Here is a 22,431-nt window from a genome sequence, read left to right as displayed (position 1 = left end):
CCCCTAACATAAGCCTTCAAACTATCCCATAGGACGCCTGGGGAAACCTCCCCATTATCATTGATTTCTAGATATTGAGCTAATTTAACCTTTATTGTGTCCACAAATAGCTTATCGTCCAATAACCGGTCATTCAGCTTCCAGAACTTTACCCCCGCTTGTGAGCTTCCTAGGTAGAGCTTGATCCATATCGGGGCATGATCCGTCCAAGAGATAATGCCAATATCTGCATCCCGGATAATGCCCACCATATCTCTATCCACTAAAAAGTAGTCAATCCTGGAGTAGGATTGATGGGGCTTGGAAAAGAAAGTGTAGTTGCGAGACGTAGGGTTGCGAAGCCGCCAAACGTCCACCAATCCCCTGTCAACTATCAAATTTTTCAGGGCCTGCCGAATATTCTTACTCCCCACCCCTCCTCTACCCGTGTTATCTAAATAAGGGTATCGAGTGAAATTAAAGTCCCCCCCCCACTACTAAGTGCCCTTCCGCCCACTCACTGAGAACTGTAGACAATTTATTGAAGAATGAAGACTGGTCCGCATTCGGGGCATAGACATTCATGAGTGTAAACAGCACTTCATTAATTCTAACCTTCACCAGAATGTAGCGTCCCTCCACATCCCTAATGACGGACAAAATATCCACTATCATGGCTTTGGCAAAGAAGATTCCCACACCTGTATATTTGTTTCGCCCGTTCGCTGCAGCATGATAGACCTGTGGGTACGCTACCGAAGTAAGCAAGCGCTCGTGTCGCTTCCGGATATGAGTTTCTTGGCTGAAAATAATGTCAGCCTGCAATAAGGCCATATCTTTAAACAAAAGTTGTCGTTTATGATAAGTATTTAGGCCTTTCACATTCAAAGAAGCAATGTTTAACACCCCCATACTGACAGTAAAGTAAGCTGAGCAGCAACCACCCTAAAGGTCCCCTGTCTCCGGGAAATCAGCGTACCGTCTGTCATGTAACCCGATGTGTGCAAGCCGCAATATGTGACAACTTGGTCCCCCCCAGCACCCCCCCTCCCCCCCTCCCTCCCCTCCCCCCCTTTCCACCCATCCTACAACCACTCTCCACCATGTGGTGCACTTCCCTAAGAGAGCGGACATCACCCGCCACACCGAACCGTGCTCCCCTCCGCCCCCCCTGGATCCCTACACCTGTAAAATCGTCTCCCCTAAACATAGTTATGCAATTGTAGACAAAATTAAGCAAAAGTAGGCAAAACTTCTCCCACTTCAACCCCATAGATAACACGCTTGGTAACATTCCAGGCCCAACTTATAAGTCAGCACTCAAGACTGTAAACAAGGCATCTCAGACCTCTCCGAGAACCAAAATCCACTGGCCTGCAATTTCCAGATTGCCCCGCCAGCATGCAGCTGTTTCACCCACACCGGTCCCCATTGTCTTAGCCAGGTGCTTCAAGGTCGGTAGGACCTCCCGATCTTCGGCTGAGGCGTCCTCTGCCTGTGTCCACGCGCTGCCATCGGGGTCTTTGTCCACTGTGTGGAACGCCGTCCCCGCGCTGTTCTGGGCGCTCTCCGGAGGGTGGATCCGGTAGTCCCGCCGCACGTAGTATATCCTCCGCTTCCATGACTTGATGGACTCTAGAGGTAACGCCCCCAATAGCAAACTGTAATCCGAAGGGGAAAAGCCATCGATATCGGATGTTATGGGCTCGCAGGATTTGAACAACATCCCGAAAGGCCCTCCTCTTCTTTATGGTAGAAACTGCTAAATCCTGGAAAACGTCGATCTTATGTCCCTGCCAGGTGATGGTGCCCAGGGATCTGGCCGCTTGTGCCACTTGCTCTTTCACTAGAAAGCTGTGAAAACACACTATGACGTCACGAGGCATGTTATTGCGGGGGGTGCCATAAATCCTGTGGGCTCGTTCCAGCACTACCTCTCGAGGTCGCTCTGCTGTATTGTCTGGATCCAGCAGCTGGGAGCAAATACTTTGTACAGACTTAGCACAGTCCCTATATTCCTCTCCTTCTGGGATGCCTCGGAACCGGAGATTAACCCTTCGGGCTCTGTTCTCCAGATCTTCCACCTGGCGCTGGAGGTCCTCCTGCAGTACCCTAACCTTCCCCTGTTCTTCCTGCAGCCGTTCCAGCTCCTTCTGCGTCTCTTGCAGGCCCACCTCCGCTTCATCAACTCTGCTGCCAATGTCCCAGACCTCCTTCTGAATCCCAGCGAACATGGCCCCCAACTCCTCCCGATAGCGAGCCATGTCTCCCCTGAGCTCCTGGAACCACAGCCTAAATTCCTGCCGGGTTGGTACCTCCAGTGCGCCCTGTTCATCCCCGGTCCCCGCCGGCACCTCCGGGGCTTCCGCGGGTTCACCCGCCGGCGCCATCTTAGTTCCCTCCTCGCTATTTAGGGCCGCAGCTGTAGTTGCCGCTGCGAAGGAGAAGCGGTGTAAATCGGGCTTTTTTCTCGGAGTTGCCATCCCGTGCTGCTGGCGGTTCAAATGCGCTCGGTGTGGGGAGTTTTTACCCTGCCCAGCCCGCGATGAAGGGAGATAGCTTGCGACGGAGGGGAGAGCACTAAGTTCAGGCGGTCATCGCTGCGGGTGATGTCACCGCTCTACTGCCTGCTTCTGACCTTGCCTGGACCTTGGCTATGATTGACCACTGCCTGGCTCTGACCATTGCCTGGACCCCGGTTATGTCTAACTGCTGTCTGCCTACAACCCAGCTTAGTACGAATCTCTCCTGCCTACCTAAGTCCTGCCTACTTAAGTCCTGCTGGCCCCGATATTCAAAGGCTGAACCCGAGGGGAACATGGGCTGGTATAAAGGTCTTGATTGATCTCTGCCTCAGCCCAAGGGTCCAGAGATACAATAATTACCTTTTACAGCTTGCAAAGTAACTATACACAATGGTCAAGATAAATGGAACCACAGTGTGCTTCAAACTAATATATGAAGATAAATCAGTATATTCAGCATTCTTAATTTCCTTTCATTAGACATATATGCTAATTCAAAACAGCCAATCAATATAAAGGAAATCATTAAAGGGATCAGAAATACAATCAAAGATAAAAAGTAAATAAAGGGAAAAAATAAAATAAAAGGGAAAAAAAAATCTAATTTTGTTTTTTAGACCCAATGGACTTAGTGAACCTAATTCAAAGATCCACTTCTGCTCTCTATGGAGAAGAACTTGATTAATGTTGCCTTCATGAGAAGACTTTATCCCAGGACAAGCAGGATGATAGTCCTCACATATGGGTGACATCATCAGATGGAGCCCTGATACGGAAAACTTCTGTCAAAAGTTTCTAGAAACTTTTGGCTAGCACACTGAGCCTACTGAGCATGCCCAGCAATCCATGGTATTCTACGCCACAGGGTTCTCCCTTCAGTCTCTTTTTTTCCGCCTTGCTGTAAGCATAGTGTATTAGGAGCTCTGGGAATTTTCCCTCACTTTTTCCTCAAGGGAAAGAAAATATTTTCAATCACAAAAAAATTGTCATCGGGTCTCCCTTCGACATAGTATCGATGAGTACATTTTTTTGAGTCATTTTCGTTCGATTCCGGTCACCCTCACTAACGGTATTCTCTGGTTATTGACCGTTACTCGGCCTCACTTTCTAACAAGGCCTCCGGATTAAAAAAATGTCCAGATTGTAACCGCACTATGTCGATTACCGACCCCGCACAATGTTTGTGTTTTGTGCCTGGGATCAGGCCACGATGTCCGGGCTTGTTCAACTTGTGCCCAGATGACACCAAAGGGCAGGCATGCCCGATTGGACAAGATGGAGGAGTTATTTAAGAAAATCACCCCATCGTCATCGTCGACATTGTCTCCAAGAAGAATATCTCCCTCGGTTGCAAAACATCGAGGAGAAAAGAGGACCGGTGACCGTCCGTCGCTGACCCTATCGGTGTCCTCCGTAGTGTCTTCCTCGGCATCTAAGGAACATCGAGAAAAAAGATGCCATCGACACCGTTCCACGGATCCATCGGATGGAACAACACAGCCATCGGCATCAAAGGACATCGAGCCGATGCCCAAGCGAGTCCAGGTACTGAAACCAGCACGCCCTTCTGTACCTGAGGAACCGAGGCGCTCTCCACCGGGATTGGTGTTAGAGACTGTGCCACCACGCTCAGTCGTGGAAGGGCCAGTAGCGCCAGTCTTACCTTCTCCTGTGACAGTGGACCCAGTCCCAGTTTCCAGGGAAGAGGTGACTTCCATGGTCCAGCAGGCAATCGTCGAGGCTTTTCAAAAATTTCAGCCTCCTTCCATACCACCGTCGGTACCGACACTGACTCCGGCATCAACATCGGATCCGTCGATTTTTTAGCCTTTGCTGAACAAAATCGACACCTTGATTGAAATATTTCCTCCATCAGCACTGACTACACCGGTGCCTCCAGTGCAACCATCGACTCCATCGATGCCTACACATCCACCGGTGATTCCTTCCATTCCGATTCCAGGTTCATTGGAGGATGATAACAGCGACTCAGATTCCGTCCCAGGGCCATCGGGCCTTCATCATCATCGAATACCAGCAAGACCATCGATGCCAGTAAAGGATCCCTCGATGCCAATGCGTCCTGGCCCATCGGGTGATACCTGGCATCGGTTCCCATCGATGCCATTGAGACCCATCGATTCCCCATCGATACCTTCATTACCTCCTATGCTGCCAAAGAAGATTCCGTCAAAATCTGCTTCTAAAACAGAACATCATCTACAACAGCAACCAGATGATCCTGAATCACCTTACCATCCTCAGTATACTCCTTGGAAGGATGTGGATACTGATTCTGATTCAGAAGAACTACAGTCTGAGCCTTCTCCACCAGAAGAGAAGAGGAAGTTCCTTCCTGAAGACTTGTCATTCACAAACTTCATTAAGGAAATGGCGGACACAATTCCTTTCTAATTACTGATGGAGGAGGACATAAGACACAAGGCTCTAGAAGTCCTTCAATTTGTTGATGCACCAAAGGAGGTAATGGCAATACCAATCCACAAAGTCCTGTTGGAACTCCAGCATAAGTTGTGGGAGCATCCTTGCTCAGTACAAGCTGTAAATAGAAGAACAGATGCCACATACCTGGTGCATCATACCCCAGGTTTCCAAAAGCCCCAATTGCCTCATCACTCTGTGGTCGTTGAATTGGCTCAGAAAAAAGCCAGGAAACAGAAGCCACCCTCTTCTACCCCACCAGGAAAAGAACAGAAGTTATTAGATACCTTAGGGAGAAAGGTTTTTCAGGGGTCCATGCTGGTATGTCGTATTGCAGCATACCAGCTTTATATGACACAGTATCAAAGAAACTTGTGGAAGCAAGTTCAAGGTATTGCCGATGATCTATCTCAGCAACAACAACTGGCTCTAAATACACTAATTGCAAAGGGGCTTGAATCTGGCAAACAGGAGGTACGGGCAGCTTATGACTCTTTTGAAACATCTGCCCGCCTATCAGCATCAGGAATTAATGCAAGGAGGTGGGCTTGGCTTAAGGCCTCGGACCTCAGACAAGAAGTTCAAGAGAAACTAGCAGATCTTCCTTGTACTGGAGAGAATCTCTTTAGAGAAAAAATTCAGGCTACTGTCTCTCAGTTGAAAGATCACCACGAGCAATGTTCCCTCTAAGCTGCGCAATCGCGCGGCCGCGCACAAGTTAAATTCCTGCCGCGCACATGTTTTAATCTGCCGCGCAAAAAAAACGCCCATGTCTGCTTCCATTTTCCTCGGAAAGAGGGAGGGATAGAAGCCGCCCGCCACCCACCGCAGCGACGCCACTGACTACGGAGACACTACTGGGCGTTGCTTCCGCAGAGCCATGACCTCTTGCGTGACCCACCGAGGCTCTGATCACATTTCCGTTTCCTGTTTTCCGTTTGATTGTGTGGTGTGGTGAACGGCGTTCATGAGAAAAGGTACAAGCTGACAGAAGATAGCGGAAAAATATGTCTAAATGTGAATTCAAAGACGGAAGAAACGATAAACGTTTGAATAAGAAAGCGAGATTGAACTTTAAAGTCGAATGGCTCAAGGAATATGTAGAAGCTGATATGCCGGAGTGCGTCATCAAACAGCGAACGATTCTTGGAAATATTTTTAAGTTCAAGTCGGAGAACTCTGTTGTCTGCGACATTTGCAAACATGCGAATGCTCATTGTGCTTTCGCCCAAGGAAAACAGTGGGACGAATGGAAACTGGATTATTTAAAGCGACATTTACTCCAGAAAGTTCACGTTCAGTCTGTCGATTTGCTAAGAAGTCAGCGTCGGGGAACACTTCGGGCATTGCTGAAGGAAACTACTGAAGAAAAGAAGACAAAAACTGAAATTTCTGAAAGAAAGTCTGCTTCCAGTGAGGAGGTAAAAATTCTAATTGATAATGTCCTCCTTGCCATAAAATTGAATTCTTCGATACTATCTGTTCAGGAAATTCACAATCACATTGGAAAATATGTAAAAATACCGGAATCTTGGAGAAGTAAAAATTATGGGGCGGATTTTAAAAGGCGCGCGAATAGCCTACTTTTGTTTGCGCTCCAGGCGCAAACAAAAGTACGCTGGATTTTAGTAGATACGCGCGGAGCCGCGCGTATCTGCTAAAAACCTGGATCGGCGCACGCAAGGCTATGGATTTTGTATAGCTGGTGCGCGCCGAGCCGCGCAGCCTACCCCCGTTCCCTCCGAGGCCGCTCCGAAATCGGAGCGGCCTCGGAGGGAACTTTCCTTTGCCCTCCCCTCACCTTCCCCTCCCTTCCCCTACCTAACCCACCCGCCCAGCCCTGTCTAAACCCCCCCCTTACCTTTGTCGGGGGATTTACGCCTCCCGGAGGGAGGCGTAAATCCCTGCGCGCCGGGCCGCGACCTGGGGGCGGGTACGGAGGGCGCGGCCACGCCCCCGGACCGCCCCGGGCCGTAGCCACGCCCCCGTACCCGCCCCCAAAACGCTGCCGACACGCCCCCGAAACGCTGCGACGACCGGGCCTGCCCCCGACACGCCCCCGACACGCCCCCCTCGGAGAACCCCGGGACTTACGTGAGTCCCGGGGCTCTGTGCGCGCCGGGAGGCCTATGTAAAATAGGCTTCCTGGCGCGCAGGGCCCTGCTCGCATAAATCCGCCTGGTTTTGGGCGGATTTACGCGAGCAGGGCTCTGAAAATCCGCCCCTATGCGTTTGAATTTCTAGAGTGCATAAACTCAGTAATACAAAGAGATATGATAAATGATTGGCGCCAGTCGACATTCCACACTCTCATAATTGATGAGAGTACAGACATCACCGTGACAAAAATGTTAATTCTTTATGTAAAATTTCGAAAAGAAGGTGAAGCTGCTTACTGTACTTATTTTGCTGGAATTCTGAAGCTGACAGAATGTAACAGTGCAGCTATTGTGACAGCCATTACCAATTTTTACCAAGAGAACAATCTTGACTTGAGCAAAATGGTAATGTTCACATCAGACGGGGCTTCTGTGATGCTCGGGAAATATAATGGTGTTGCTGCAATACTTCGGCGATCTAACAAACATTTGCTTGAGCAACATTGTGTGGCACACAGAGAGGATTTAGGACTTGATGATGCTTGGAAGCATAACGCTATGTTGAAAGATATAGAAACTCTAATTCGAACAGTTTACACGATTTTTAGTCGGTCATCTGTGAAGAAATCCAGGTTTGAGGAACTTTGTCAGGCATCAGAACATGATGCAGTTGCATTCAGGCCCCTTAATGAAGTCAGGTGGTTGTCTCGTCATTTTGCTGTGAATGCCTTAGTCAAGAACTACGATATGCTGATTCAATATTGCAGAGAACGGATAGAAGAAGACGATGACCCAATACACAAATACTGCTTAGACAAGTTGACAAAACCTGAGTATCATGTTACCATCTTTACTTTAAATGATGTATTAGGAGAGTTGGCAGAGTTGTGTAGACGTCTTCAGAGGAGCAATCTAACAACTGTAGAGGCGTTCCAGATGACAAAAGCCAAAATAATGAAACTTCGATCACAGTATCTTGGTGACACCATTCATTTCTCAGGGGAAGTTCGTAATGTTATAGCAACGTACGCTTCTGTCAACACCACTGCTGTCATCCATTTCATAGAACGTGTCTGTGATCACTTTAACAGTAGATTTCCTGAAGATGAACTTGGCGAATGGTCAGTCTTTGATAAAGATTCCTTTGCAGCTGTTGAAAATGTTAAGAATTTTTTATTTGGTTCTGACAAAATTGAAATACTGGCAGCTAGATACTGCACCTTGCTAAACAAGCCAGAAGTTGTTCTTAAGAAGAATTTAGTTGCTCAGTATGTGGACTTTAAATTCATCATGAGTGAAAAATTGGCACAAGGTGCACTGAAGAATTTTGACGACATGATTGTTTATATTAGGCAGCAGGATGGGTTTTCTGACTTAGGCCAATTGCTTGACATTTGTGGAACTTTCCAGGCGTCTAGCGCAGATTGTGAGAGAGGTTTTAGTCTCATGAATCAGATTAAAACAAAGACCAGAAATCGGCTAGAAGTCAACCATCTGGACAACCTCATTAGGATAAAACTTTATTTAATGTCAGGACAAGCAGTTAATTTGGACAATGTGTATTCATTTTGGAAGAACTGCAAAGGATGACGAAATACTTCTACGGTTGATGTAATGTAATGTTTTCTCTTTCAGCTTTCTGCAAATGTTCATATTTGAATCATATGTCGAGAAATTTTGCACAATAAAATTGACATTTGAAAAATTTGCACATTAGTTTCAATTTTTGCACACATGCCACCAAACCTTAGAGGGAACATTGACCACGAGACACTCCGCCAACTCTCCAGACTACCATCGGATCAGCCATCCTCAATAAGGAAATCGACTAGAAGGGAAACCAGGAGACCCTTCTATAGGCCTAGAAGATACTACCCACATGCTTCTTCAGCGCGTTCATACCGTCCACCTCAAAGGGGACGTGCACGCCAACAAAAACAGCAAAAAACCCAACCACCACCACAAACTATTCCAGCAGCGGGTTTTTAAAGTCAATCAAGAGAACAGAGGCCTTTCCATCAACCCTATGCCCCATTTACCAGTAGGAGGTCGGTTCCATAATTTCAAACACCAATGGAGTCTCATCACAAACGATACCATCTAAAATTCAAAACAATACCCCCCGCACTCTGCCAGAAGGCAGAGGCCTGAAACCGCGCCAATTTCAAAAGAAAAAAAAACTAAAAGCAAAAAAGTAAGTGATGACCACGATCATTAAGGAAGCCAGGTGAGCCCTTTAGACACCTTAGACTGTAAACGTGCGCTAGCTTTTTACCTGAACCGCACGGTGGTCCATAGGAAATCCACCCAACTCTTTGTTTCTTTTGACAAAACTAAACCAGGAGTTGCAGTAGGTAAACAGACTCTCTCCAACTGGCTAGCAGACTGTATCAAATTCTGTTATGAAAAAGCAAAAATTCCTCTCCAGGGGCGAGTAAAAGCACACTCAGTAAGGGCTATGTCTACATCAGTAGCACTCTATCGTTCAGTGCCCATTCTTGACATATGTAAAGCTGCAGCATGGAGTTCCCTTCACACCTTTGCAACTCATTATTGTTTGGACAAAGAAGGCCGACAAGATTCAGCCTTTGGACAATCTGTCTTAAAGAACTTATTTCCAGTATAACACCAACTCCTTCTACATCCATCCTGCTGTGATTTCAGGTTGCTTCATTTTTTCCAGCAGTACACCAGTTGTTGTGCTTGTTGCACAAGTTGTATGCTGTTGGTATAATGCAAGAATGACTCAGCCTGTAGCTTGCTAATCACCCATATGTGAGGACTATCATCCTGCTTGTCCTGGGATAAAGCAAAATTGCTTACCTTGTAATAGATGTTATCCCAGGACAGCAGGATGTAGTCCTCACAGAACCCACCCGCCACCCCGCGGAGTTGGGTCCGATACGTTTTATTATTTTATTTTTTTAGCTCATGCATACTGCTACAAACGAGACTGAAGGGAGACCCCTGTGACTGAGAATATCATGGCATGCTGGGCATGCTCAGTAGGCTCAGTGTGTCAGCCAAATGTTTCTAGAAACTTTTGACATATGTTTTCCGTATCAGGGCTCCATCTGATGATGCCACCAATATTCAGCTAGAGGAGAAATTTGTTATGGTTATGCCACATCCTAGTCTGAGATCTTGTGTTACCAAAGTCCAACATGCTTTTGATTAGCTACTGTGATTATGTGAGAGAGAGAAAGTGAGCATTGGCCCATAGGACACTTTATTTTTTGGAAGGTCAGGTCAGGAATGAGGGAGGAGACTGGGGGAGTGTAATTTGGATATGATGGCAGTAGTGGCATAGCCACAAGTGGGCCTGGGTGCGCCATGGCCACTCACTTTGGGCTCAGGCCCACCCAACCAGGGCTGTCTGACACCAGAGCAGCAATGCCATTGCAGAATCTCATCCTCATGATGGCGAAGAAGAGGACCAGAGCTGAAATGCCGTCACAGGATCCCATTCCTGTGACAGCGAAGAAGAGGGCCGGAGCTGCAAGGCCATCGCAGGATCTAATCCCCACGACAGCAGAAGTATGAGTTTGGCTATGCCTAATGAAAAGGTCCTGTGTGTATGGGGGGGGGGGGGTGAGAATGGGAACCTGGTATTTGTGTGTGGGGTGATAATGGGAACCTGGGTGTGTATGCGGATTAGAGTGGGAGCCTGGGTGTATGTATGGGTGAGAAAATGGGAGACTGTGTGTATGTATTGATTAGAATGGGAGCCTGGGTATGTGTGTGGATTAGAATAGGAGCCTGGGTGTGTGTGTGTGCATGCGTGTGTGTATGGGAGGGCGAGAATGGGAGCCTGGCCATGTGTGTATGTGAGTGAGACTGGGAACCTGAGTGTGCATCTGTCAGTGGGTGAGAATGGGAGCCTGGATGTGCGTCTATGTGTGTTTAAGAATTGGAACCTGGGTGTGCATCTGTATGTGTGAGAATGGGAGCCAGGGAGTGAGAGTGAGAGATTGTGTGTGTGTATGTGTGTGTGTGTGAGGGAGGAAGGGAAGAAGACAGTAGGTGAAGAAACAAAACGAAAAGAAAGACTCTAAAAAGGAATTAGGAAATGACCGACAAAGTAAAAGTGGGAAAAAAGGGACTGGGACAAACTGATTAAAAAAATGCAAAGATCAGACAACAAAGGTAAAATAAATAAATATATATATACATATATATTTATCATATTTGAGATTTTAGCAATTGAAATATGCCATCTTTGGGAACGTGCATTTCTTATATTTTTGTATTTTGCTCTTTCTTCAGTATTTCACTGTTCAGAGTCTATTTTCTCAGGTTTTCTATTTTGGTTTTCTCTGCATGTTTTCTTCTAATTTGTAGTCTCTTATTTCTATATTAGGTAAGGGTCGATCTCTGTTTTGCCTGTATGTGTGTGACTGAAGTGCAGTATTTCTGCTAGTGTTTAGTTTCTCTGTAGTAGTCCAGCTTTTCTGTCATTACAGTAGGTGTTGTTTTAATGTTCTAGGGTCTAGTATAGTATTTGCATTGCTGCTTTTTCATAAGACTGCTGTTATTTTAATCATGAGAGTCAGTGATGTACTATATGGTATGGCAAAGTTCTAGATGCCTCTTTTTTTGCAGGAGTTTACATGATTATAAAAACCTCTAAAATTAGGATATCACCTAATCCCAATAACAAAGATGCTAAAGTATTTAGGAGAATATTCAGCTAAAAACCTAAACTAAAATTAGGCACTTATCTTATTCACTCAATGGGTCTTTGAATATTTACTTCTATGTTTTCATGTTTTTTGTATTTTTCAGATTCCACTCTGATGTACATAAGTCTTCCATTGCTGAACTACCAGAGAAGTTGGAAAGCAGCAGCGAGACCAAGATACTCACAGATATTACCAGCTTCAGGAAATCTGTTAGGTATAGTATGCACAAAACAGACTGAACATCAGAATCCTCCACAACAGATGATAAACAAGGACTGCAATACTCCTGGGACTTTGTAGGATGCCTCTCTGAAAAATAAATAATCAAGTGTATTTTATCAGCCTGCTTTCTGAAGGGATGGAGGTTTATCAGATCATCATGTCTGTATGTGACTGTTTATGCCCCTAATAACTTTTGTTTTTAATGTCCATTCACACCCATTTTTCAATTTGAAGGGGCCAAGGGGCTCCAGACAAAAGTAATTTTTTTGATACACATATATGTCTGGGCACTGATGATGAGGCAGAAACTGACTCTCTGGAAGATGGGGAAATTCCTCTGGGACTGGAACCATATAGGACTATGTTGCAGTTCTTTCATAGAGATGAACTTCTGGCCCTGATTTCCCAGATTTTGAAGATGCTGGGAGAGCCTGGGGAAGATTCCATGTCTGAGCCAAAGAAAAATCCATTTTCGTTTCCTTGCATAAAGCCTCTTTTTTTCCCTGTTATGGAAGCCATTCAAGAATTGATTGATCTTGAATGGGATGCTCAGGATGCAAATTTCAAAGGGGGTCGGACATTGGAAGGCCTGTACCCCCTGGATCCAGTGGTGAGAGAGCGTCTGCATTTTTCGAAACTAGATGCGCTTGTCTGTGCCATCTTTAAGCGGACAACTATCCCTGTGGAGGGAGGAGCGGCTTTGAAGGATGTGCACGATAGGAGGATTGAGGCTATCCTTAAGCAAGCATTTGAAGCAGTGGCAATGACATTGCAGATAGCTTCCTGTTGTGCCCTGGTGACTCGCTCTTGTCTGCTTCTCTCTCAGGAGGTTGATGATTCTGGAGTGAAGTCCAGAATCGTTATGGAACCCGCCGCAGCTTTTTTAGCAGACGCGGGCTGTGATTTGGTCTGTAATAGCTTCTGTGATTTGGTCTGTAATAGCTTCTGTAATAGCGGCCAGGTGTCAATTATGTCTTTGAAATTGGTCAGCTGACGCAACCTCCAAAGCTAATCTTATGAAATCGCCTTTTGTGATGGTTATCTATTTATTTATTTATTTATTTATTTGTTAGGATTTCTATACCGCTATTCAGTCAAGCCGTCATGGCGGTTTACATATTTTTAAAAGAATAACAGAATACATAAATAAATATAACCTAAATAAAACAAATAGAGTAAAATACAATATCCTAAATAAAACAAAATAAAGTAAAATACAGTATACTAAAATTATTCATAAAGAATTTACAACAAATAAAGAGTAATAAAAGAATCAAATAAAAGAGGTCTTTGTCTCTCTCTTTCTCTCCCTTAAAGGTCTCTCTGCTGCCGAGCCTGCCAGGACTTCCGGGTTTTGCCCCTCCCCCTCGGTGACGCTGCCGGCATCATCGAGGCTCCCGGAGGATAAAGACCCGATAGGGACCCCATAGGCAACGTGCCCCCCTGCCTCCAGGACCATCCGAGGCTTTTTTGGCTGTTTCTTTCCCCTTACAAGTTTTTTTTTTCTCTCTCTTTCTCTCCCTTACAGGTCTCTCTGCTGCCGAGCCTGCCGGGACTTCCGGGTTTTTCCCCTCCCCCTCGGTGACGCTACCGGCGTAATCGAGGCCCCCGGAGGATAAAGACCCGATAGGGACCCCGTAGGCGACGTGCCCCCCTGCCTCCAGGACCATCCGAGGCTTTTTTGGCTGTTTCTTTCCCCTTACAGGTTTTTTTTTTCTCTCTCTTTCTCTCCCTTACATGTCTCTCTGCTGCAGAGCCTGCCGGGACTTCTGGGTTTTTCCCCTCCCCCTCGGTGACGCTGCCGGCGTCATCGAGGTCCCCGGAGGATAAAGGCCCGATAGGGACCCCCTAGGCAAAATGCCCCCCTGCCTCCAGGACCATCTGAGGCTTTTTTGGCTGTTTCTTTCCCCTTACAGGTTTTTTTTTCCTCTCTCTTTCTCTCCCTTACAGGTCTCTCTGCTGCCAAGCCTGCCGGGACTTCCGGGTTTTGCCCCTGCCCCTCGGTGACGCTGCCGGTGTCATCGAGGCCCCCGGAGGATAAAGACCCGATAGGGACCCCGTAGGCGATGTGCCCCCCTGCCTCCAGGACCATACGAGGCTTTTTTGGCTATTTCTTTCCCCTTACAGGTTTTTTTTTCCCTCTCTCTTTCTCTCCCTTACAGGTCTCTCTGTTGCCAAGCCTGCCGGGACTTCCGGGTTTTGTCCCTCCCCCTCGGTGACACTGCCGGCGTCATCGAGGCCCCCGGAGGATAAAGACCCGATAGGGACCCCGTAGGCGACGTGCCCCACTGCCTCCAGGACCATCCGAGGCTTTTTTGGCTGTTTCTTTCCCCTTTCAGGTTGTTTTTTTTTCCTCTCTCTTTCTCTCCCTTACAGGTCTCTCTGCTGCCTAGCCTGCCCGGATTTACGGGTTTTGCCCCTCCCCCTCGGTGACGCTGCCGGCATCATCGAGGCCCCCGGAGGATAAAGACCCAATAGGGACCCCGTAGGCGCCGCGCACCAAAGGGGTGCAACAAAGGGGCATGCCCCTTTGTACGCCCCTTCGTACACACAAGTGAGAGAAAGAGCCCTATCACTAGCAGGACCAATAATCTGGAACACTATGCCTCCAGAGATCAGGCAACAAAGTGATCTCAAGGCATTCAAGAAAAGTTTAAAAACATGGCTTTTTAAACAAGCATTTTACAAAGAGACGAGAGAATAGAGAGAAATTATTCAGGAAAAGACAGAAAGGCACCGACCCAGGGTACTTAGAACTTTACAGTAGATTAGTCTATGAACTCTACACCACAATAAGCTTAACTATAAAACTATGTGTGATAAAACTACCCGTGTAAGTAGCTTGGTACAATTGGTCATGAACTACTTCGCTAAATAACTATGTCTAATGATATATTGTAACCGAACCTTTGACGGCACCTGTTAGAATGTACTATAGTACACTTACCTACATTAAATATGTGCCTACATGTAAACCGTTGCAATGGTATTTAAACCTAGCAATGGTATAGAAAAGTTTTTAAATAAATAAATAAATAAATAAATAAATATTTTCCTTCCAGGTTCTTAAAAGAAATACCAAACTGCCAGGTTTTAAGGTTTTTTCTAAATGATTTTACATCTGCTGATAATCTCAATTCCGGAGAAGGTTGGAGCAGGAAACCTGGGTGGAAACCTCAAAACCAAAGAAACCCCAGGTTAGGGGAAGAGATCTTGCTCTGAAAAGAACTGGGAGAGGGGGAAGCGAGGTGAACCGAGAGGGAGGGATTGCATAGCCAGCACCTCATCAAGAGGGTGTAAACATCCAGGTGGATTGGGAGGAGCCGGGGAGATGGCCTGATGAAGGGGCTGGACAGGAACAGGAAGAAGAACTACAAAAGACAGAGGGAGACATGGAGGAGATAGAGGTAGACTTGCCAGAGAGTCCAGACTTGGAACCCATACTGATGGAGGAAGGAGAGGACTGGTGGAAACCCCCTCGAGGAGACATGGACACTGAACAGGTTAGGACCTAAGGAAACTGCTGTGGATGTTGCAGTAGGTGGGCAAGACTCAGTGTTGACTTGTTCCCTCCTACAAGCAACAGTGGGTGGAGTCAGTAGGGCTTGGTTGTCCCTAATCCAAGCCCACAGGCATTAGAACCAGAGATAAAAGCCTTGAACTGTCCCTGGAGATTTAAGGGTTTAAACCAGAAGCAGAAGTATTTAATTAGGCCGAGCAAAGCAAGGTACTCACTACCGGAGGTTGAGCTTTTTGCAGATTAACAGCAACCACTCAAGCTGTGGCCGAGTCTCTGAGCAGTGACACTACATGGAAGAGTTCTGCAGTGGGGAAGAAGCCTATAAAGTGTTGGCTGAGTTGGAGTAGGACGGTGCTATTCTGCACCCAAAGAAGGTGCGAGACGACACTTTTAAAGGCTCACTCTTGTTTGGGAGTGAGTTGGAGAAGCTGGCGAGTAAATGGTGTGAATCCCTGGTTGCTCAGTTGTGGAAGGATAAGAAACAGTTGCAGTGCTCCTTTGATACGAGGGGTCATCTCAGGGGTTCCAAGTGGTTTCGTCCCCAGAGAGGGTCGACCTTTCAGAGGACTCGACCTTTCGGCAGGTCTCTGTCCTTTCATCCCAGACAGCCCAAGCAAGGTGCGGGCTCAGGTAGCAGATCCTCCTGAGCCTCACCATGAAGGTTTGCCTACCCACCCTTGGGAACAAGAGACAGGGAGATGTCTCTCTCTCTTTTCTCAGAGGTGGGTCGAAATCACATCAGACCAGTGAGTCCTGGAGGTGGTATGAAAATGATATGCGCTGGAATTTTGCTGTGTTCCTTGGGACGTGTTCGTGGTGTCTCCTTGACACTCCTTGCAGAAGAAGCAGGCAGTGAAATCTACACTGTCAAGACTCCTCAGTTTGAGGACTGTGGTTCCAGTGCCTACGTCTCAAGAAAGTACAGGACGATATTCCATTTATTTTGTTGTGCTCAAGAAGGAGGGCTCCTTTCGTTGCATCTTGGATCTCAAAGGAGTCAACCATCATTTGCGGGTGACTCATTTTCGCATAGAAACCTAGCACTCAGAGATAATGGCCGTGCAGTCAGAGGAATTTCTGATCTCCCTGGATCTGTCTGAGGCCTACCTCCATATTTCCATCTGATTAAAGCACCCAATTTTCTGCGTTTTGCGGTGTTGATGCGCCATTATCAGTTTTGGGTGTCCTGCCTTTTGGTCTAGCCACCCCTCCCAGAACTTTTTCTAAGGTTATAGTGGTTGTGGCAGCAGAGTTGAGAAAGAATGGAATCCTAATACACCCGTATTTGGACAACTGGCTGATTCAAGCCAAGTCTCTGGAAGAGAGCTGCCTAGTGACCCACAAGGTGATCTCCTTGTTGCAGGAGCTTGGTTGGGTAGTGAACCTAGCCAAGAGCAGTCTTCAGCCATCTCAGTTGTTGGAGTATCTGGGTGTTTGGTTCAACACGAGATTTGACAAGGTTTTCCTGCCAGAAGTTTGGATTCAGAAGTTAATATTGCAGGTGCGTCTTCTGGTGAACACTATACGCCCGACAGTGTGGTCCTATCTACAGGTACTCGGTTTGATGGTGGCAACCCTGGAAAAGGTGCCATGGGCGAGAGCACATATGCGTCCTCTTCAGCACTCGTGGCTGTCTCATTGGAACCCACAGTCTCAGGACTATTTGGTTTGGCTTCACTTGTGGTGGTGGTGCAGGAGGATCATCTGAGAAAGGGAGTTTCCCTGACATCACCAGACTGGGTAATACTCATGACAGATGTGAGCATCCAGGGTTAGGGAGCTCAATGTCAGGATCTAATGGCACAAGGACGCTGGAATACAGAAGAGTCTCTCTGGAATATCAATTGCGTGGAAGCCCAGGCGGTCTGGTTGGCATGCTTGTAATTCAGTGACAGACTGCAGGATCAAATGGTCTGAGTAATGTCAGACAACACAACAACAGTGGCTTACATCAATTTGCAGGGAGGAACCAAGAGCCAGCAAATGTTGCAGGAAATAGGGCATCTCCTAGGTGATAGGAAATAGGGCATCTCCAGGTGATCTTGGCCTCTCACATTGCAGGAAAAGACAATATAAGAGCAGAGTTTCTCAGCAGGGAGAATCTGGACCCAGGAGAATGGGTATTGTCAGTGAGGTGTTTCAACTGATAGTGGATCGCTGGGGCCTTCCATTCCTAGACCTGCTGGCAACTTCTCGCAATGCGAAGGTTACTCGATTCTTCAATCCGAGGAGAGATCCGAGGTTCTTGGTTATTGATGCTTCTGTGCAATTCTGGCCTGAAGACAAGCTGCTATGTGTCTTTCTCCTGTGGCCCCTGTTGGGCAGAATAGTTCGTAGGATCGAAGGCCACAGGGGGATGGTGCTTCTGGTGGCACCAGTTTGCCCCAGAAGTCCATGGCATGCAGATCTGATGGAAACCCCCATTCATCTTCCGCCGCACAAGAATCTGTTGAAGATCCGACACGGTATGGTCCTTGAGAGGGCTTGCTTGTTGGAGCATGGATATTCTTTTGCGGTGATTGCCACCTTGCTACAAGCACGAACGTTTTCCACTTCCTTAGCCTATGTGCAGGTTTGGCTAGTTTTTGAAGCTTGGTGTCAGGATCGAGGAAGACCGGAAGGCTCATCTGCATATTACTCCCAGCATCCCCCGGGAGAGGAGTCCAGAGGTCACCGCAAGCGATCCAGGGATTGACTTCCACAGCCCCAGCTTCCAGAGGCCCCGCATGATTTGCAGTAGAGGAGGACCGGAAGGCTCATCTGCATACTGCTCCCAGCATCCCCCTGGAGAGGAGTCCAGAGGTCACCGCAAGCGATCCAGGGATTGACTTCCACAGCCCCAGCTTCCAGAGGCTCCGGACGATTTGCAGTAGAGGAGGACCGGAAGGCTCATCTGCATACTGCTCCCAGCATCCCCCGGGAGAGGAGTCCAGAAGTCACTGCAAGCGATCCAGGGATTGACTTCCACAGCTCCAGCTTCCAGATGCCCCGCACGATTTGCAGTAGAGGAGGACCAGAAACGCGCGCCGATCTCAAATCCTTCCATTGACTGAGTGAAGATTAATTTAATCGTGGTTTAAGAGGATTGGTAAGTATAGTTTTCAGAAAGTTTGGGGCTTATAAAAGTTTGGTGAAAGGTGAAATTAAGGGATATATTCTTTAGAGTTTGTGTTTGTCTGAGGTAATAAGCAAGCCATAGATAGTTAATTCTAGTGTCTGTCTTTCCCACCCACTCAACCCCTGATTTTTAGGCACAAGACACTTTCTCATTAAAAATCAATCAGGGTCTTATCTAAAACATAATATTGTACCAACCCTTATTGAAAGTTTAATCAACCCCTTGTAGGACACTAGCTGATTAATTACTAAATTCACCTGTAAATTTAAAGTACTCTCATTCCAACTCCCTTAGTATCCTAAACTTAACTAGGAACTCAATAAAACTAAGATGAAGTTAGCAGTCCAGCAGCAAGTGGGGGGCTTTCTAGTCTTTTGCATTGAGTGTCACATGTATGATTTTTTACCCGCCGGTGAGAGATTGTATGTGTGCACTCAGTGCAAAGAGCTCTGGCTCTCAGGGAACAAGTCCAATCTCTGGAGGCTAGAGTAGCAGACTTGGAGGAGCTGAGGGAGACAGAGAGGTACATTGACGAGACCTTCAGGGACATAGTAGCCAAGTCCCAAATCCATTCTGGCAGCCCCAGTGCTGCCTTGGATCAGAAAGGTCTCCCAGTAGGAGAACATCACCCTGGTGTACCAGGAAGTGATCCTGTAGCAAGGACCTGCTCTCCAGGTGATGTATTGTCCTCTCGCACTGAGGACAAATCTCCCAGGGCTACTGCCCAGGAGGGAAGTGTTAGGCCGGCCATCATAGTTGGTGATTCGATTATTAGACATGTAGATAGCAGGGTGGCTGGTGGATGTGAGGACCGCCTGGTAACTTGCCTACCTGGTGCAAAGGTGGCAGACCTCACGCGTCACCTAGATAGGATTATAGACAGTGCTGGGGAGGAGCCAGCTGTCATGGTACATGTGGGCACCAACGACATAGGAAAATGTGGGAGAGAGTTTCTGGAAGCCAAATTTAGGATTTTAGGTAGGAAGCTGAAATCCAGAACCTCCAGGGTGGCATTCTCTGAAATGCTTCCTGTTCCACGTGCAGGTCCCCAGAGGCAGGCAGAGCTCCAGAGTTTCAATGCGTGGATGAGACGATGGTGCAGGGAAGAGGGATTCAGCTTTGTAAGGAACTGGGGAAACGTTTGGGGAAAAGGGAGACTTTTCCGAAAGGATGGGCTCTACCTTAACCAGAGTGGAACCAAGCTGCTGGCACTAACTTTCAAAAAGGAGATAGAGCAGCTTTTAAACTAGAACAAGGGGGAAAGCCGACAGTCACTCAGCAGTGCATGGTTCGGAGAAATGTATCCTTGAAGGATACTAATGAAACAGGAGAGTTAGGGCATCCCAACAGAGAGGTTCTATTAAAAGCAAACATAGTTCATATGCCTATATGTAAAAAAATCACCAAAGCTAATGATTTCCGAATTATCCCAAACAACTGAAAAGCAGGTTGTTAAAACAAGCAAAAACCACACTTTGAAATGTCTGTATGCCAATGCCAGAAGTCTAAGAAGTAAGATGGGAGAGTTAGAGTGTATAGCAGCAAATCATGAGATTGACATAATTAGCATCACAGAGACTTGGTGGAAGGAGGATAACCAATGGGACAGTGCTATATCAGGGTACAAATTATATTGCAATGATAGGGAGGATCAACTTGGTGGGGGTGTGGCACTTTAAGTCCGGGAGGGTATAGAGTCCAACAGGATAAAGATCATACAAGAGAGTAAATGCTCAGTAGAATCTATATGGGTAGAAATCCCATGTGTGTTGGGTAAGAGTATAGTGATAGGAGTATACTACTGTCCACCTGGACAAAATGGTCAGACAGATGATGAAATGCTAAGAGAAATCAGGGAAGCAAACCAATTTGGCAGTGCAATAATAATGGGAGATTTCAATTACCCCAATATTGACAGGGTAAATGTAACATCAGGACTTGCTAGAGACATAAAGTTCCTGGATGTAATACATGATTGCTTCATGGAGCAATTGGTTCAGGAACCAACAAGAGAGGGAGCTATTTTAGATGTAATTCTTAGTGGAACGCAAGATTTGGTGAGAGAAGTAACGGTGGTGGCGCTACTTGGCAACAGTGATCATAACATGATCAAATTTAAACTAATAACTGGAAGGGGCACAATAAGTAAATCTGCAGCTCTAACACTAAATTTTAAAAAAGGAAACTTTGATAAAATGAGGAAAATAGTTAGAAAAAAACTGAAAGGTGCAGCTGCAAAGGTTAAAAGTGTTCAACAGGCTTGGACATTGTTTAAAAATACAATCTTAGAGGCGCAGTCCATATGTATTCCGCGCATTAAGAAAGGTGGAAGGCAAAACGATTACCATCATGGTTAAAAGGTGAGGTGAAAGAGGCTATTTTAGCCAAAAAATATCCTTCAAAAATTGGAAGAAGGATCCATCTGAAGAAAATAGGATAAATAGGATAAAGCATAAGCAAAAACTCATAATAAAAACTTTTTAAAATATATCCAAAGCAAGAAACCTGTGAGGGAGTCGGTTGGACCATTAGATGACAGAGGGGTTAAAGGGGCTCTTAGGGAAGATAAGACCATTGCAGAAAGAGCGGGGCAGCCGGCTGGCGCGCGCAAAATTACGCCTGCTTCCAGCGGGGTAGATTTAATAATTTTGCGCGAGCGCATACTTTTGTTCGCGCACCAGGCATGAACAAATGTACGCTGTTCCATTCCCCTTATCATTTTGGTAGCCCTTCTCTGTACCTTCTCCATCGCAATTATATCTTTTTTGAGATGTGGCAACCAGAATTGTACAAAGTATTCAAGGTGCGGTCTCACCATGGAGCGTTACAGAGGCATTATGACATTTTCCGTTTTATTTACCATTCCCTTTCTAATAATTCCCAACATTCTGTTTGCTTTTTTGATTGCCGCAGCACACTGAACCGACGATTTCAATGTGTTATCCACTATGATGCCTAGATCTCTTTCTTGGGTTGTAGCACCTAATATGGAACCTAACATTGTGTAACTATAGCATGGGTTATTTTTCCCTATATGCATCACCTTGCACTTATCCACATTAAATTTCATCTGCCATTTTGATGCCCAATTTTCCAGTCTCACAAGGTCTTCCTGCAATTTATCACAATCTGCTTGTGATTTAACTACTCTGAACAATTTTGTATCATCTGCAAATGTGATTATCTCACTCGTCGTATTTCTTTCCAGATCATTTATAAATATATTGAAAAGTAAGGGTCCCAATACAGATCCATGAGGCACTCCACTGCCCACTCCCTTCCACTGAGAAAATAGTCCATTTAATCCTACTCTCTGTTTCCTGTCTTTTAGCCAGTTTGCAATCCACAAAAGGATATCGTCACCTATCCCATGACTTTTTACTTTTCCTAGAAGCCTCTCATGAGGAACTTTGTCAAATGCCTTCTAAAAATCCAAGTATACTACATCTTCCGGTTCACCTTTATCCACACGTTTATTAACTCCTTCAAAAAAGTGAAGCAGATTTGTGAGGCAAGACTTGCCTTGGGTAAAGCCATGCTGACTTTGTTCCATTAAACCAGGGGTGGGCAATTCCAGTCCTCGAGGGCCACAAACCTGTCGAGGTTTTAGGATATCCTAATGAATATGCATGACATATATTTGCATACAACTGAGGCAGATTGCATGCAAATCTCTCATGCATATTCATTAGGGATATCCTGAAAACCAGACTGGTTTGTGGCCCTCGAGGACCGGAACTGCCCAACCCTGCACTGAACCATGTCTTTCTATATGTTCTGTGATTTTGATGTTTAGAACACTTTACACGATTTTTCCTGGCACTGAAGTCAGGCTAACCGGTCT

At 46.3% G+C, this 22,431-nt stretch overlaps 1 protein-coding gene across 1 annotated transcript in view; it reads left to right on the top strand.

Annotated features, from left to right (window-relative positions):
* HYDIN (HYDIN axonemal central pair apparatus protein) overlaps nt 1-22,431 on the top strand; it is a 1,819,717-nt gene that overhangs the window by 614,226 nt on the left and 1,183,060 nt on the right. Inside the window, exon 24 of the mRNA XM_029609235.1 lies at nt 11,831-11,941. Within this exon, the coding sequence (XP_029465095.1) occupies nt 11,831-11,941 (111 nt within the window). The remainder of the gene's footprint in view (nt 1-11,830; nt 11,942-22,431) is intronic.

Source organism: Rhinatrema bivittatum, chromosome 7 (assembly GCF_901001135.1).
Source record: "Rhinatrema bivittatum chromosome 7, aRhiBiv1.1, whole genome shotgun sequence".
NCBI classification, from domain to species: Eukaryota; Metazoa; Chordata; class Amphibia; order Gymnophiona; family Rhinatrematidae; genus Rhinatrema; species Rhinatrema bivittatum.
Note: the sequence above shows the minus strand (reverse complement) of the source record. Positions and strands in the feature narration are given on the sequence as shown.